The sequence below is a fragment of the Hyperolius riggenbachi genome, chromosome 1 (genome assembly GCF_040937935.1).
Source record: "Hyperolius riggenbachi isolate aHypRig1 chromosome 1, aHypRig1.pri, whole genome shotgun sequence".
Lineage (NCBI taxonomy): Eukaryota > Metazoa > Chordata > Amphibia > Anura > Hyperoliidae > Hyperolius > Hyperolius riggenbachi.
This window is the reverse complement of record NC_090646.1, coordinates 686,104,952-686,117,359: the sequence shown is the minus strand read 5'-3', so window position 1 is coordinate 686,117,359 and position 12,408 is coordinate 686,104,952. Positions and strand designations below refer to the sequence as shown.

Here is a 12,408-nt window from a genome sequence, read left to right as displayed (position 1 = left end):
ATGAATATATGATGTAGTCATTTTGTTTAACTCTTGATTCTATCTGTGATACCAAAAGTATGATTTGAGTCAAGTGTTCACGTGAGAACAGATGAGATGGATCTATCATCCCCTCTCTGTCATCTCTTTACCCTGATTGGATGGCTGTAACTCCCACATTTGTAAATACAGCATTGCTGCGTTAGGAGAGGAGGAGCTGAGGATTCCCTTTAAGAGGACGGCTCACATCTCTAAGCCCCGCCCTGATGAAGCTTGGTGACGCCAAGCGAAACTAGTCGGCGATTGGTTGCCTCCATCCAGCCCACTGACCGCGGATTCACCGGGCGGTGATGTGCTGGGGAACCTGTTGCAGCGCGTGAATTGCGGTGCCCTGCCAGACAAACTGGCTGCCTGGGCTAAGACCGGTACAGGGTGTATATGCCTGTGGACGGACTGTCACAGACGGGCTGGGCGTTTGGAAGAAGAGAGGTGAGAGAGGCGGGCGAAGACCGCTGCCCTCTACCACGTACTGCCGACGCGCTTGGCGGATCTCCCAGCCATTGAAGTCTGAGACTCACTGGTGGTCTTAGATCACACGCCGGATCGGAGCGCACCCAGGGGGGGCCCCCTTTGTGGATTACAGTTTTGAGCAGCCTGCCTGCGTGGCTGATTGAAATAGCCAGGTGAAGTATTACTCCTATTCAACCTGCGACGGACATTTGGAGGTCGTGAGTATGGGAATTTACACACAGTGAATTTATGGTTCAGTATGCCAGTCCATTCGAATGAGATAGCAATACGTCTGTTCGGAGGATATTGGACACTTCTGCTACGGAATCCTGTGTGTCTGAATCTAGGCTGCTTGTCAGTCTTTTGTTTCCCGCAGGCGAACTGATCGTGTTGTTATTTATGGGGTACCCCGCAAACCTCTGGATGCGTATGGTGTGAAGTGTGTTAGTGTGGCGTGGATGTTGGCCTGGTTTTAATTGACAACAGCGCTGTTGCTTTTATAGCTCTGTGTGCATTGTCTAGTTAGTCTTGCAATATATGTATAATAGTCAATAAAGTTTTTCTAATTTGCATACACCGTTGAGTCCTAAGGAGCCCTTTGTTAACTGATTTGCATTCACAAATATGGCTCAGGACCACTGCCCCATCTTGTAAAGGTGATGTATAATGTATTTACTTATATCCCTCAAATTTCCTATTCCCTATGCCCTGTTGTTATGTTTGATAAAGTTTGTCTGAGAGGGGGAGCAAAGCTTGATTTGATAGAGATCGTGAATCGAAATTGTAATTTTGGACAGAAACGCTCTATTCAAATTTTTCCCTAAAATCGTTCAGGCTTACTAAGAACAGTGTAATATTGAAGCAGATTATATAATAATAATTCCTTTTTTTGTATATAGCGCTTTTCTCCTGTCGGACTCAAGGTGCTTGGGAGGCAGCCACTCAGTAGGCAGTGCTGCTGTTGAACTTTTTTTAATTCTTTTGTAATGCCTGGTATACACGATCCAGGGAGTCTTGCCCAAAGAACTCCTTACTGAATAGGAAGAGCCGAGATTTGAACCCATGTCTCCTACATCAGAGGCAGAGCCCTTATCCAGCACACTATCCAGCCACCATATGAAAACAGGTATCAGGTTTCACACCCTACAGTATTACCAATGTTTATGTTGCACATAAGATTTATTTATTATTTATTTAAGTATTTATATAGCGCCGACATCTTCCGCAGCGCTGTACAGAGTATATTGTCTTGTCACTAATTGTCCCTCAGAGGGGCTAACAATCTAGTCCCTATCATAGTCCCATGCTTATGTATGTATTGTGTACTGTATGTATCATAGATACATTTCCTCTGCTCTCTGTGAGGGCCTCAGCCCACTAACGCAGTAGTGTGCAGTTCTGTCTTCTTTTCAGCATCTGTAACATTGATGCGTTGCTGAAAAGCGGACACAACTGCACACAACTGCATTAGTGGGCTGAGGCCCTAATGCTGGGTACACACTATGAGATTTTATGGTCGATTTACTGTCAGATTAATTATTTCCAACATGTCCGATTTGCTTTCCAATCCATTTCCGAGCATTTTCCGATTGATTTCCGTTAACCATAATAGGGAATCGATCGTAAAATGCTCGGAAATAGATCGGAAAGCAAATCGGACATGTTAGAAATAATCGATCTGACAGTAAATCGACCATAAAATCTCATAGTGCGTACTCCACATAAGAGAAAGCTCTGCTTGTCTCTGACTGAGCTCTCTGCACACACACAATTAACAGATACACTGTGAGGGAATTTCCCCCTCCCCTCATGGCTGAGTCTACTGTCAGAACTTCAGTAGACTGCCCTCAGAAAAATGTGAAAGGGATTAGATAACAGTAATCAGAGAGATAAGGAATCAGATTTATACACCAGTACTCAGCAGCACCTCCCAAACATTTCCTGTCTCGACTGAAAAAAACATGTTAATCGATAGTGTCCCTTTAAGTCAGACGACAATCAGGCAGTTTGGTCGAGTGTGTGTACGAGCCTTTAAAGGACCACTACCGCAAAACACTTTTTAATTAAATTTCTTAATCACTCCCATAGTAGTTACATCAATGATACAAGCTTCAGTGTGTAATTATTTTCATTTTCTTGCATGTACCTTTAAATATTCTCATATCACTATGTCCTGTAGCCTCAGCCCAGGCGCTAAATGCTGACGGACTTCTGCAAGTAGAAATCCAGCATAAGGGAAGCCTTGTCAGGGGAAACCAACGCTTGTTGGTTTAACAACCCCCTCCACCCATTCGCCCTGCTCTCCATAAACAAAGCCTGTAAAAACTCACGCTGTCACCTCTGTTCATCCAGTGCGGTTACTTCAAAAGGACCCTCGCACTCTGCCCTTCAGGCATTTGAGGAGACAGCGCCCCCCCTGTACATGGCTGTGTAATGAGCCACTCTTCTACAGAATGAGATCGCTGCTGTCCTACTTCTGCTATGATGGCTGGGCAATGAGTCACTCTCCCTGTCAGTGTAATCACCCCAAGTGAGCAAATGAGATCTCCACCCAGGACAAGCATACCAGATGTAAAAGCTAGGAGATGGGCAATTACTTCTCTGATAATGGGGACTAAATTGCACATTTGGACTGTACACATTTCCCAAAGTGATCTCTGTCTCATTTACCTTACCCTTCATAAAGATAAAAATATAGAATAACCACAGCATGAAGCTCAAAATCAAAGAAACATTAGTCTTAGGGCTAGGCTGTATGCTTATCGAGCCCAAGAGTTACAAAAAAACAACCAGAAAGAGGAGTAAAGGCACCACCACTGTATGCAAAAAGACTACTCACGTGGATCTCCGGAGTCAGGGAGAAGCACGCTATATGTTAGGTAAGTAATAGTCGATGAGCAGCTAAGGCTAACTCACTGTTGGAGGAGAGTGCTCAACATCAAAGCTTATCTATTTTAACCACTTCAGGATCACAGGTTTTTCCCCTTAAAAACCAAAACAACTTTCACATTTCAGCGCTCCTCCCATTCATTCAGCGATAACTTTATTGTTACTTATCACACTGAAATGATCTATATATTGTTTTTTTCGCCACAAATTATGCATTCTTTGGGTGGTAGTTTTTGCTCTGAATTATTTTATTTGATATGCATTGTAAAGGGAATAATAAGGAAAAAAAGAAAAAAAAAAGAGATTATTTCTCAGTTTTCAGCCATTATAGTTTTAAAATGTGCTTTGGTACATAAAACCCACACATTTTATTTGCCCATTTGTCCGGTTTATTACAACGTTTAAATTGTGTCCCTAGTACAATGTATGGTGATAATATTTTATCTGGAAATAAAGGAGCATTTTTCCATTTAGGGATTTTAAATTCTTTTTCACTTATTACAAGAACTTTTTTTGAAAAAATATACTCTCATGACATCCGTATTAGAAAAGTCCCTAAGGTAACTATTTATGTAAAAAAAAAAAAATGATGTAATTTTTTTTAACAAGTGTTTTATTTCTGTAACTGTGGGGCAGGGATGGAAGGGGTTAAAAGTAATAAAATAAAAAAAAAAAATGATAAACTTTCTATGTAAAACAGTATAGTGGCATAAATAGGTGAAATTTTTGGCCACAAGATGGTGCTACTGAGACCGTGTTTCTATTAATAGAACACAGCCGAACACGGAAGTGTCGGGTCTGAGAGCTTATGCGACGTTAACAAGCTCTCCGAAGACACGGGAACCGTGATCGGGATTGAGAATCAAAAGATTCTCACATCCTGATCACAGATGGAGGGGGCTGCGACGATGGATTGAAGATAAACAGCGCGGGGATCGTGAACGCGACGGTAAGGCAGCAGTACGCATATCTACGCCCCTGATCCGCACGTGTAGTTTAAAGGGGCGTAGATCTGCATAACAAGGATCCTAAAGTGGTTAAAAAGAAAACAAAACAGAATAATAGCATCCTGTGATGATATATAATATATAGGTCACTGGCAAAGGCTGATATGGAAAGGATTCGGGTGTTTTATTATTCCACCAAAACGACTTGGATTTGTGCAACCCTGATATTCCAGCAAAACTGAACTGAAATAACAGCAGCATAAGCAGAACTACCATCATATGTAGTGTCCACAGATAACTCCATACATTACAAAAAGTCCACTAGAAAAACCCCAGGTACCTGACCTTCTATGGCAGATCCAGGATCCTGTCTACCTGGAGACACCTTGCTCTCAGACTATTCAGTAGATACAGATAATCCCCTCCTCCAGGAGCTGTGTGGTCCAGCAGAAAGGAGTCAGACCATTGTCTATTGGTAAACATGAGCAGATAAGGACAAGTCTGCCAACAGACAGTAGAACAATAGACACCCCAGCAAGCTAAAATCCACACAAGACAACATGCAGATCACAGCAAGCACTCTATGCAGGAAATAAAATACATTTTCAAGAATAATTGCAAGAGGTTTTCATACATATCAGAGGTGGCAAGGCCTCTTGGCTGTGCCTCCTGCTGGAGTTCTGAATTATTCGGTGTTAAACATTTAGGGCTCTTTTCCACTAGCGCGTTTGCGCTGGCTGAATCGGAAAGTCGCAAACCGCTAGCGATTTTACAATCGCTACGGTTTGCTTTTTAACATAGGAATCGCGGCAGGTAATTTCCACTACTGCGATTCGTTTTTTACAGGAACGCGAACGCGCGGCGGAATGATTATTGCCGCGATTTTGCTATGCAGTGCATAGCATAGCAAATGTCGGGAAATCGCCGCAAATTTTTGTACGTTTGCGATTCAGCAATCGCTAGCGTTCAGCGTGAACGCTAGCGACTGCTAGTGGAAAAGGGCCCTCAGTTCCATCAACTCTCTCTGCCAAAAAACTCACAATATCCTGGTTCTCATTGACAATAAGGGAAAGAGGCGCCCTGATTTGAATAAAAGCTTATAGAAACCAGTTTAAAAACGAAAAAGAAAAATGAGGCATCTTACCTCAATGACGAAATTTCTGTAAACTTACAAAAGATTTTTATTTGAACACAGGCAACGCGTTTCGCGGGTCTGAGCCCGCTTCCTCAGGCCAATACAGTGCCAAATGACAGAAATCATCATGTAGCATAGGGAGCGGAGAGGCTCCCTATGGTACATGATTTCTGTCATTTGGCACTGTATTGGCCTGAGGAAGCGGGCTCAGACCCGCGAAACGCGTTGCCTGTGTTCAAATAAAAATCTTTTGTAAGTTTACAGCGATTTCGTCATTGAGGTAAGATGCCTCATTTTTCTTTTTCGTTTTTAAACTGGTTTTAAAAGCTTTTATTCAAATCAGGGCGCCTCTTTCCCTTATTGTGCATAGTTATACCCCCGTACATGTTTGTCCGAGGGGTGGTGACAGAACACCCGTTGTTTTACCACGGTTGATGTTTTGTGCATCCTTTTTCGTCTAAGAGAGCGACCGCAACCAGGTCGTCCAGGACCACCCCGAGTGGAGTCGGGTTTATGGTCTCCACCTGCTTCCTGTGGTCGGTTGCCCCTTGCAACCCTCCTTTGTGAGTAGCCCTTTCAATCAATTGATTTCTCCACACACCTATTATTGACATACTGCACTATCGGGCTCCCTTTTTTGTCTCCTGTATTTTTTTCCATAGGGTGCCAAGACACCCCAACCACGATTGGTTCTCATTGAGGTTGTGAGCTGATTCCGGTAACAGCTGAACCATGGCTGCTTTCTTCAGTCCTTCAGGGTTCAGTCCACGATTCCTGCACAGTTTACTAAGTGTTCCCAAGCGTAGCTCAAGTAGTGTGTCCTCTATATTCTAGCAGTACCGGCGTCCTGGTTCCCACCGCTTGCCACCAGATGTGATATATAACATAGGACACTGGCAAAGGCTAATATGGAAAAGATTCAGGTGTTTTAATATTCCACCAAAACGACTTGGATTTCTGCAACCTCGATATTCCAGCAAAACAGAACTGAAATAACAGCAGCATAAGCAGAACTACCATCATATGTAGTGTCCTTAGATAACTCCATACATTACAAGAAGTCCAAGGAGAAAGTCCAGGCAATTAGTTCATTATTCCATATGCAAGCAATGCAATGCTTCAGGAAGCTTCTTCAATCCCATAACTACTGGTTCCAAGGGTTTAGAGAACAAGTGCCACAGCTTGCTATTTCCATCACTGACTCACTAGAAAAACCCCAGGTACCTGACCTTATATTGCAGATCCAGGATCATGTCTACCTGGAGACACCTTGCTCTCAGACTATTCAGTAGATACAGATAATCCCCTCCTCCAGGAGCTGTGTGGTCCAGCAGAAAGGAGTCAGACCATTGTCTATTGGTAAACATGAGCAGATAAGGACAAGTCTGCCAACAGACAGTAGAACAATAGAAACTCCACCTCACCCCAGCAAGCTAAAATCAACACAAGACAACATGCAGATCACAGCAAGCACTCTATGCAGGAAATAAAATACATTTTGCAAGAATAATAAAAAGCATACATCACACGTCTGACCCAGGCTAACACATTAATAACATCTAAATGAATGCTTAACAGCAAACTAGAGTCTGGAGAAAGAATAGGGATGATTCAATTCTGCATAAATGTAGCCATATAGGCAGATCTATACAAGACACATAGATTGTTGTTGTATGTGATAGAGCATTCATTATGTGATAAAACAATCAAAGGTCATGTTGTAAAAAGTTAATTATATTCTTCAAGTATCCCTATCCCTCGTTGCCGAGGTGTAGACTGTACTCTTGGAGATGTACCAGATTTGTTAAGGAATACGCTTGGTACTGGAGGGAGGCAAATTAGGCGATTTAGAGTGTAGAGATTGGGAAGTGTAGGTAAGACCGACCACCTTCTGAGAGTTCAGCCTTAAAGTCTGAATACCACATAAGTAGATCTGGGGTGTCTATTTTTAAGGCAGTGCAGAAATCTTTGAGGTCAGCAGGTTCCCTCAGAACATGTGTACGGCCATTATCGGTCACAACCAAGGCAAAAAGAAATTTATATCTATATTTATAGTCCTTATTTGAGAGAAGTCCTTATTTGAGTAGAGGTCTCAGTGCCCTAGGATTTATTGACATTATCGGAGACAGATCTTGAAATAAGGAAATGCATGCCTCATTAAAAGTGATTTCTCCATTTTTTTCTCTGGCCGCTTTCATACTTTCTTCTTTTACAGGGAATGACTGTAAACAGCATATTGCATCCCACGGAGGGTCCCCCTCATTGCCCTGGGGAACATAGGGTTCTGTGAGCTCTCACAAACTCAATGTGTGACTGAGGCAAGCTGGTGAGGCCCCATAGTCTCTGGTAGGCCACAAAATCTTATATTGCATCGTCTGCTCCTGTTGTCTAAGTCCTCCAAGTGTGTCTCATGCTCAATCAGTTTAGGTTGGTGCATGAAAGACACTTTGGTCAAAGTTTGTGCCCCATGTTTAGAACCGGCTTTCTCTGTAGAGGTGATACGTGAAGCAATGTCTGCCATTTAATCTTTTACCTCCACTATGGTGGCCCGTACTGTGGCCTTTATGTCCTCTGTTAGTTCCCTCATCTCTAAGATGGTGACTGCCGTGCCTCGTTTAGCAGGCCTATCATTCTCACAATCTGTAGAGGAGTCCGAAGTGCGGGATGCAGCTATTGATAGAGAGTGCTGTGACGCCATCTTGTAGGCTGTGGCTCTTTGTGAGCGGAAGAGATCCAGTACTGTGCGGGAAAGCTGGGTCTCTGGCTCTCTGGGTGTTCCCGTGTGAGTGTGTCTCCTTCCCTGCCGAGACATTACAGGAGTTGGCTGGCGTTGAAGCTGAGGAAACAGAGTCCGGGTCTGGAGCTCTCAATTTGATACCATGCTGCTCTGGTGTCAAGCCACGCCCCCCTGTGGATGGATTTTAATTTAAATTTTTCATATTTATATGGATTGAGGTCTTGCATATATGAATGGACAAATGCATAATTATGCATAATTAACAGTCCATCCTCCAATTCCTATGGGTACGAGCTTTTAAAGATAGCAGCTCTATTCCGCGCCATCTTTCTATAAGCCAGATAAACAGCCTTTCTGTTTAGAGCCGGAAGTCTATCTGGCAGCATAACGGCAGCTGGTTGCTATAGCAACCTCTCGAGAGTCGGATGGAATGCACAGTAACCAAGTGACATCACAGGAAGTAGTATGCACTGACAGGAAGTGCGGCTAGAGATGCTGGGGTGGACACAGGAAACTGCAGGATGGCTCAGGTAATTGACTGCCTACCCTCCCACTCGCTCTCGTGACCCCTGACGATGCCGAAACTAGTCGGGGTGACTTGCAGTGTTTGCTGATTGCCAGACACAGGGATTAGTACCACCACCGTGGGAGGCACTATTTACTGGGGAGCGTGCTGAGTGTATTGGGACCCTCATTACATGAGTGAACCCTTTCTTTTTCTTGGCTTATTTTAAATTTGAATAAATGTGATACATTACACTGATCACCAGCACTGTGGCATACTGTTACACTTCCCTCCAGTCCATCCCTGGAGGTCCTCCCTGCAGTGCGCCCCTCCAGTCCATCCCTGGAGGTCTTCCCTCCAGTCCGCCCCCTGCCTTTCCTTCCCTCCAGTCCGCCCCCGGCCTTTCCTTCCCTCCAGTGCGCCCCCGGCCTTTCCTTCCCTCCAGTCCGTCCCCGGCCTTTCCTTCCCTCCATTCCGCCCCCCGCCTTTCCTTCCCTCTATCCCGCCCCCCCGCCTTTCCTTCCCTCCATTCCGCCCCCTGCCTTTCCTTCCCTCCATTCCGTCCCCCGCCTTTCCTTCCCTCCAGTCCGCCCCCGGCCTTTCCTTCCCTCCATTCCGCCCCCTGCCTTTCCTTCCCTCCAGTCCGCCCCCGGCCTTTCCTTCCCTCCATTCCGCCCCCTGCCTTTCCTTCCCTCCAGTCCGCCCCCGGCCTTTCCTTCCCTCCAGTCCGCCCCCGGCCTTTCCTTCCCTCCAGTCCGCCCCCGGCCTTTCCTTCCCTCCATTCCGCCCCCGGCCTTTCCTTCCCTCCATTCCGCCCTCGACCTTTCCTTCCCTCCTGTCCGCCCCCGGCCTTTCCTTCCTTCCAGTCCGTCCTCGGCCTTTCCTTCCTTCCAGTCCGTCCTCGGCCTTTCCTTCACTCCATTCCGCCCCCCGCCTTTCCTTCCCTCCATTCCGCCCCCCGCCTTTCCTTCCCTCCATTCCGCCCCCTGCCTTTCCTTCCCTCCAGTCCGCCCCCGGCCTTTCCTTCCCTCCAGTCCACGCCGGCCTTTCCTTCCCTCCATTACCCCCCCGGCCTTTCCTTCCCTCCATTACCCCCCCCGGCCTTTCCTTCCCTCCGATCCACCCCGGCCTTTCCTTCCCTCCAGTCCACCCCCGGCCTTTCCTTCCCTCCCACCCACCCCGGCCTTTCCTTCCTTCCAGTCCGCCCCCGGCCTTTCCTTCCCTCCAGTCCGCCCCCCGCCTTTCCTTCCCTCCAGTCCGCCCCCCCCGCCTTTCCTTCCCTCCAGTCCGCCCCCCCGCCTTTCCTTCCCTCCAGTCCGCCCCCCCGCCTTTCCTTCCCTCCAGTCCGCCCCCGGCCTTTCCTTCCCTCCAGTCCGCCCCCCCCCCCCACCTTTCCTTCCCTCCAGTCCGCCCCCCCCCCACCTTTCCTTCCCTCCAGTCCGCCCCCCCCCCCACCTTTCCTTCCCTCCAGTCCGCCCCCCCCCCCACCTTTCCTTCCCTCCAGTCCGCCCCCCCCACCTTTCCTTCCCTCCAGTCCGCCCCCAGCCTTTCCTTCCCTCCAGTCCGCCCCCAGCCTTTCCTTCCCTCCAGTCCGCCCCTGCCTTTCCTTCCCTCCAGTCCGCCCCGGCCTTTCCTTCCCTCCAGTCCGCCCCCCCCCACCTTTCCTTCCCTCCAGTCCGCCCCCGGCCTTTCCTTCCCTCCAGTCCGCCCCCTGCCTTTCCTTCCCTCCAGTCCGCCCCCTGCCTTTCCTTCCCTCCAGTCCGCCCCCTGCCTTTCCTTCCCTCCTGTCCGCCCCCGGCCTTTCCTTCCCTCCAGTCCGCCCCCGGCCTTTCCTTCCCTCCATTTCCCCCCCCCCCCCCCCCCGGCCTTTCCTTCCCTCCAGTCCGCCCCCGGCCTTTCCTTCCCTCCAGTCCGCCCCCGGCCTTTCCTTCCCTCCAGTCCACCCAGCCTGTCCTGTTACCGGTCTAGTCTTTCCTCCCTTCCCATACTGCAGGGTTTGCCCTCCATCTCTCTCTGCCCCTAGTGCGGCACTCCCGGGGTTGTGACCTGGTCCCTGCGTCATTCCCAGCATCTTCCAGACCCCTACATCCAGAGTATAGAAGCCTTTTTTTCCAGAACCACCAGCCCCATGCAATTCAAAAGGGAAAAAAGACAAAAATCATATCCAAGCAAGCTACTAATTTTATTAAACTTAACCATAACACAGTACCTGAAAGACAACCATCTGAAACGCACCATCTGAAACGCACCATCTCCCCCACCTGAATCAGCCTTTGCTGTTTTGATGTTGGCATAGCAAATACAGTATTACATGTAATATTAACCCTTTCCACGCAGTTTTTTTCCTAAAGGGAGTCGTTTTGAGTGTTTTTTTTTATTTTTTTTACAGAAATGCGCTCTCCCTCTTACTCTCTCTCCCATTTTAACATGGCACATAACATAGTAACAAGGTATATCTTATTTTAAAGAACACATTATAACGTTTAATTTCATACCTTATTTGGACAGTTTGGTGTCTTCTATTGGGTGGTGGCAGAGAAGTTGGCCAAAGTATGGTACATTGTAAAACAATTTGCTGGGTGTAATCCTGGCCTGCGTGAGCAAGTTTCGCAATAATAGGTGGTTTTTCGCCTGCCACCTGGTGTCTTCCTGTCACTGCACACTGTGCAATCTTTGGTGTTTCGATTGGGCATATTAGCAATAAAATGCTGGATACCATTTAGACGCTCCTCCAATGAAGAAGGGCGGCCATATCTTTGCTGTGGCCTAGAGGCTCATTGTTCGCTAACCAGCTCAAGAATTATGTTCTTGCGGTAACTGATCTGATCCTTTGGTTCATGTGGATGCAACTGGTTGAAAATTATGAAGCTATTCACTACGGCCAGCTCCAACAACCAAAAAAAGGTCTTCCTCCACCACTTCAGTGACTTCCTGTTGAAAGTTGTGGTGATATATTGGGGTGCTGATGATGTTAAGGATAATACAAACAAACAAACAAACAAACACAGAACACTTATATCGCGCTTTTCGCCTGGCGGACTCAAAGCGCCAGAGCTGCAGCCACTAGGACGCGCTCTATAGGCAGTAGCAGTGTTACGGAGTCTTGCCCAAGGTCTCCTACTGAATAGGTGCTGGCTTACTGAACAGACAGAGCCGAGATTCGAACCCAGGTCTCCTGTGTCAGAGGCAGAGCCCTTAACCATTACACTTTCCAGCCACCGCTGGATACAGGACATATTTTTCATTGTGTGTCACATGTGTATGGTTGAAGGAGGCTGCTACCTTGGGTCTGTATTCAGTCCTCTGGAAGTGGGATGTTGCTAATTGGATCTCCTGCAGTACATTTGCATCTGAGGGTGAACAATAGCAGTCAGGTCTTCACCTTTGATCTGCTGTCTCAGATGTGATTGTCTGTGTCTGGGTACAGGTAATTACATAACCACATTGCTTGGAACTCTGTGTACATGTAAACAGCTACCTGTGGGCCAAAATACAATCTGACTAATTGAGTCTACCAAGTTCAAAGTGGACAGGAAAAGCCTTGGAATTTACGTATGACAGGAGGAAGCCTCACTTCCCAATCTTTTGATGTATGGACTAGACTATAGTTTTACCTGTGGAAATTGGGTTTATGGAAGTGTTCTGAAATCTCTGAAAAAATCAAACACTAACACAGGAACACTTTGAAGTTGCACACGTTAAACAG

At 46.9% G+C, this 12,408-nt stretch overlaps 1 protein-coding gene across 3 annotated transcripts in view; it reads left to right on the top strand.

The window, feature by feature from the left end:
- Window positions 1-12,408, top strand: part of LOC137532599 (NACHT, LRR and PYD domains-containing protein 3-like) — a 738,694-nt gene that overhangs the window by 275,715 nt on the left and 450,571 nt on the right. The window contains exon 1 of one of the 3 annotated variants that reach the window (XM_068253297.1): window positions 1,534-1,615. The exons of the other annotated variants lie outside the window; for them this stretch is intronic. Coding sequence (XP_068109398.1) covers window positions 1,552-1,615 — 64 coding nt within the window. The 5' untranslated portion in view covers window positions 1,534-1,551. Of the gene's footprint in view, window positions 1-1,533; window positions 1,616-12,408 lie in introns of those variants that run through there. 3 annotated transcript variants of the gene reach the window in all.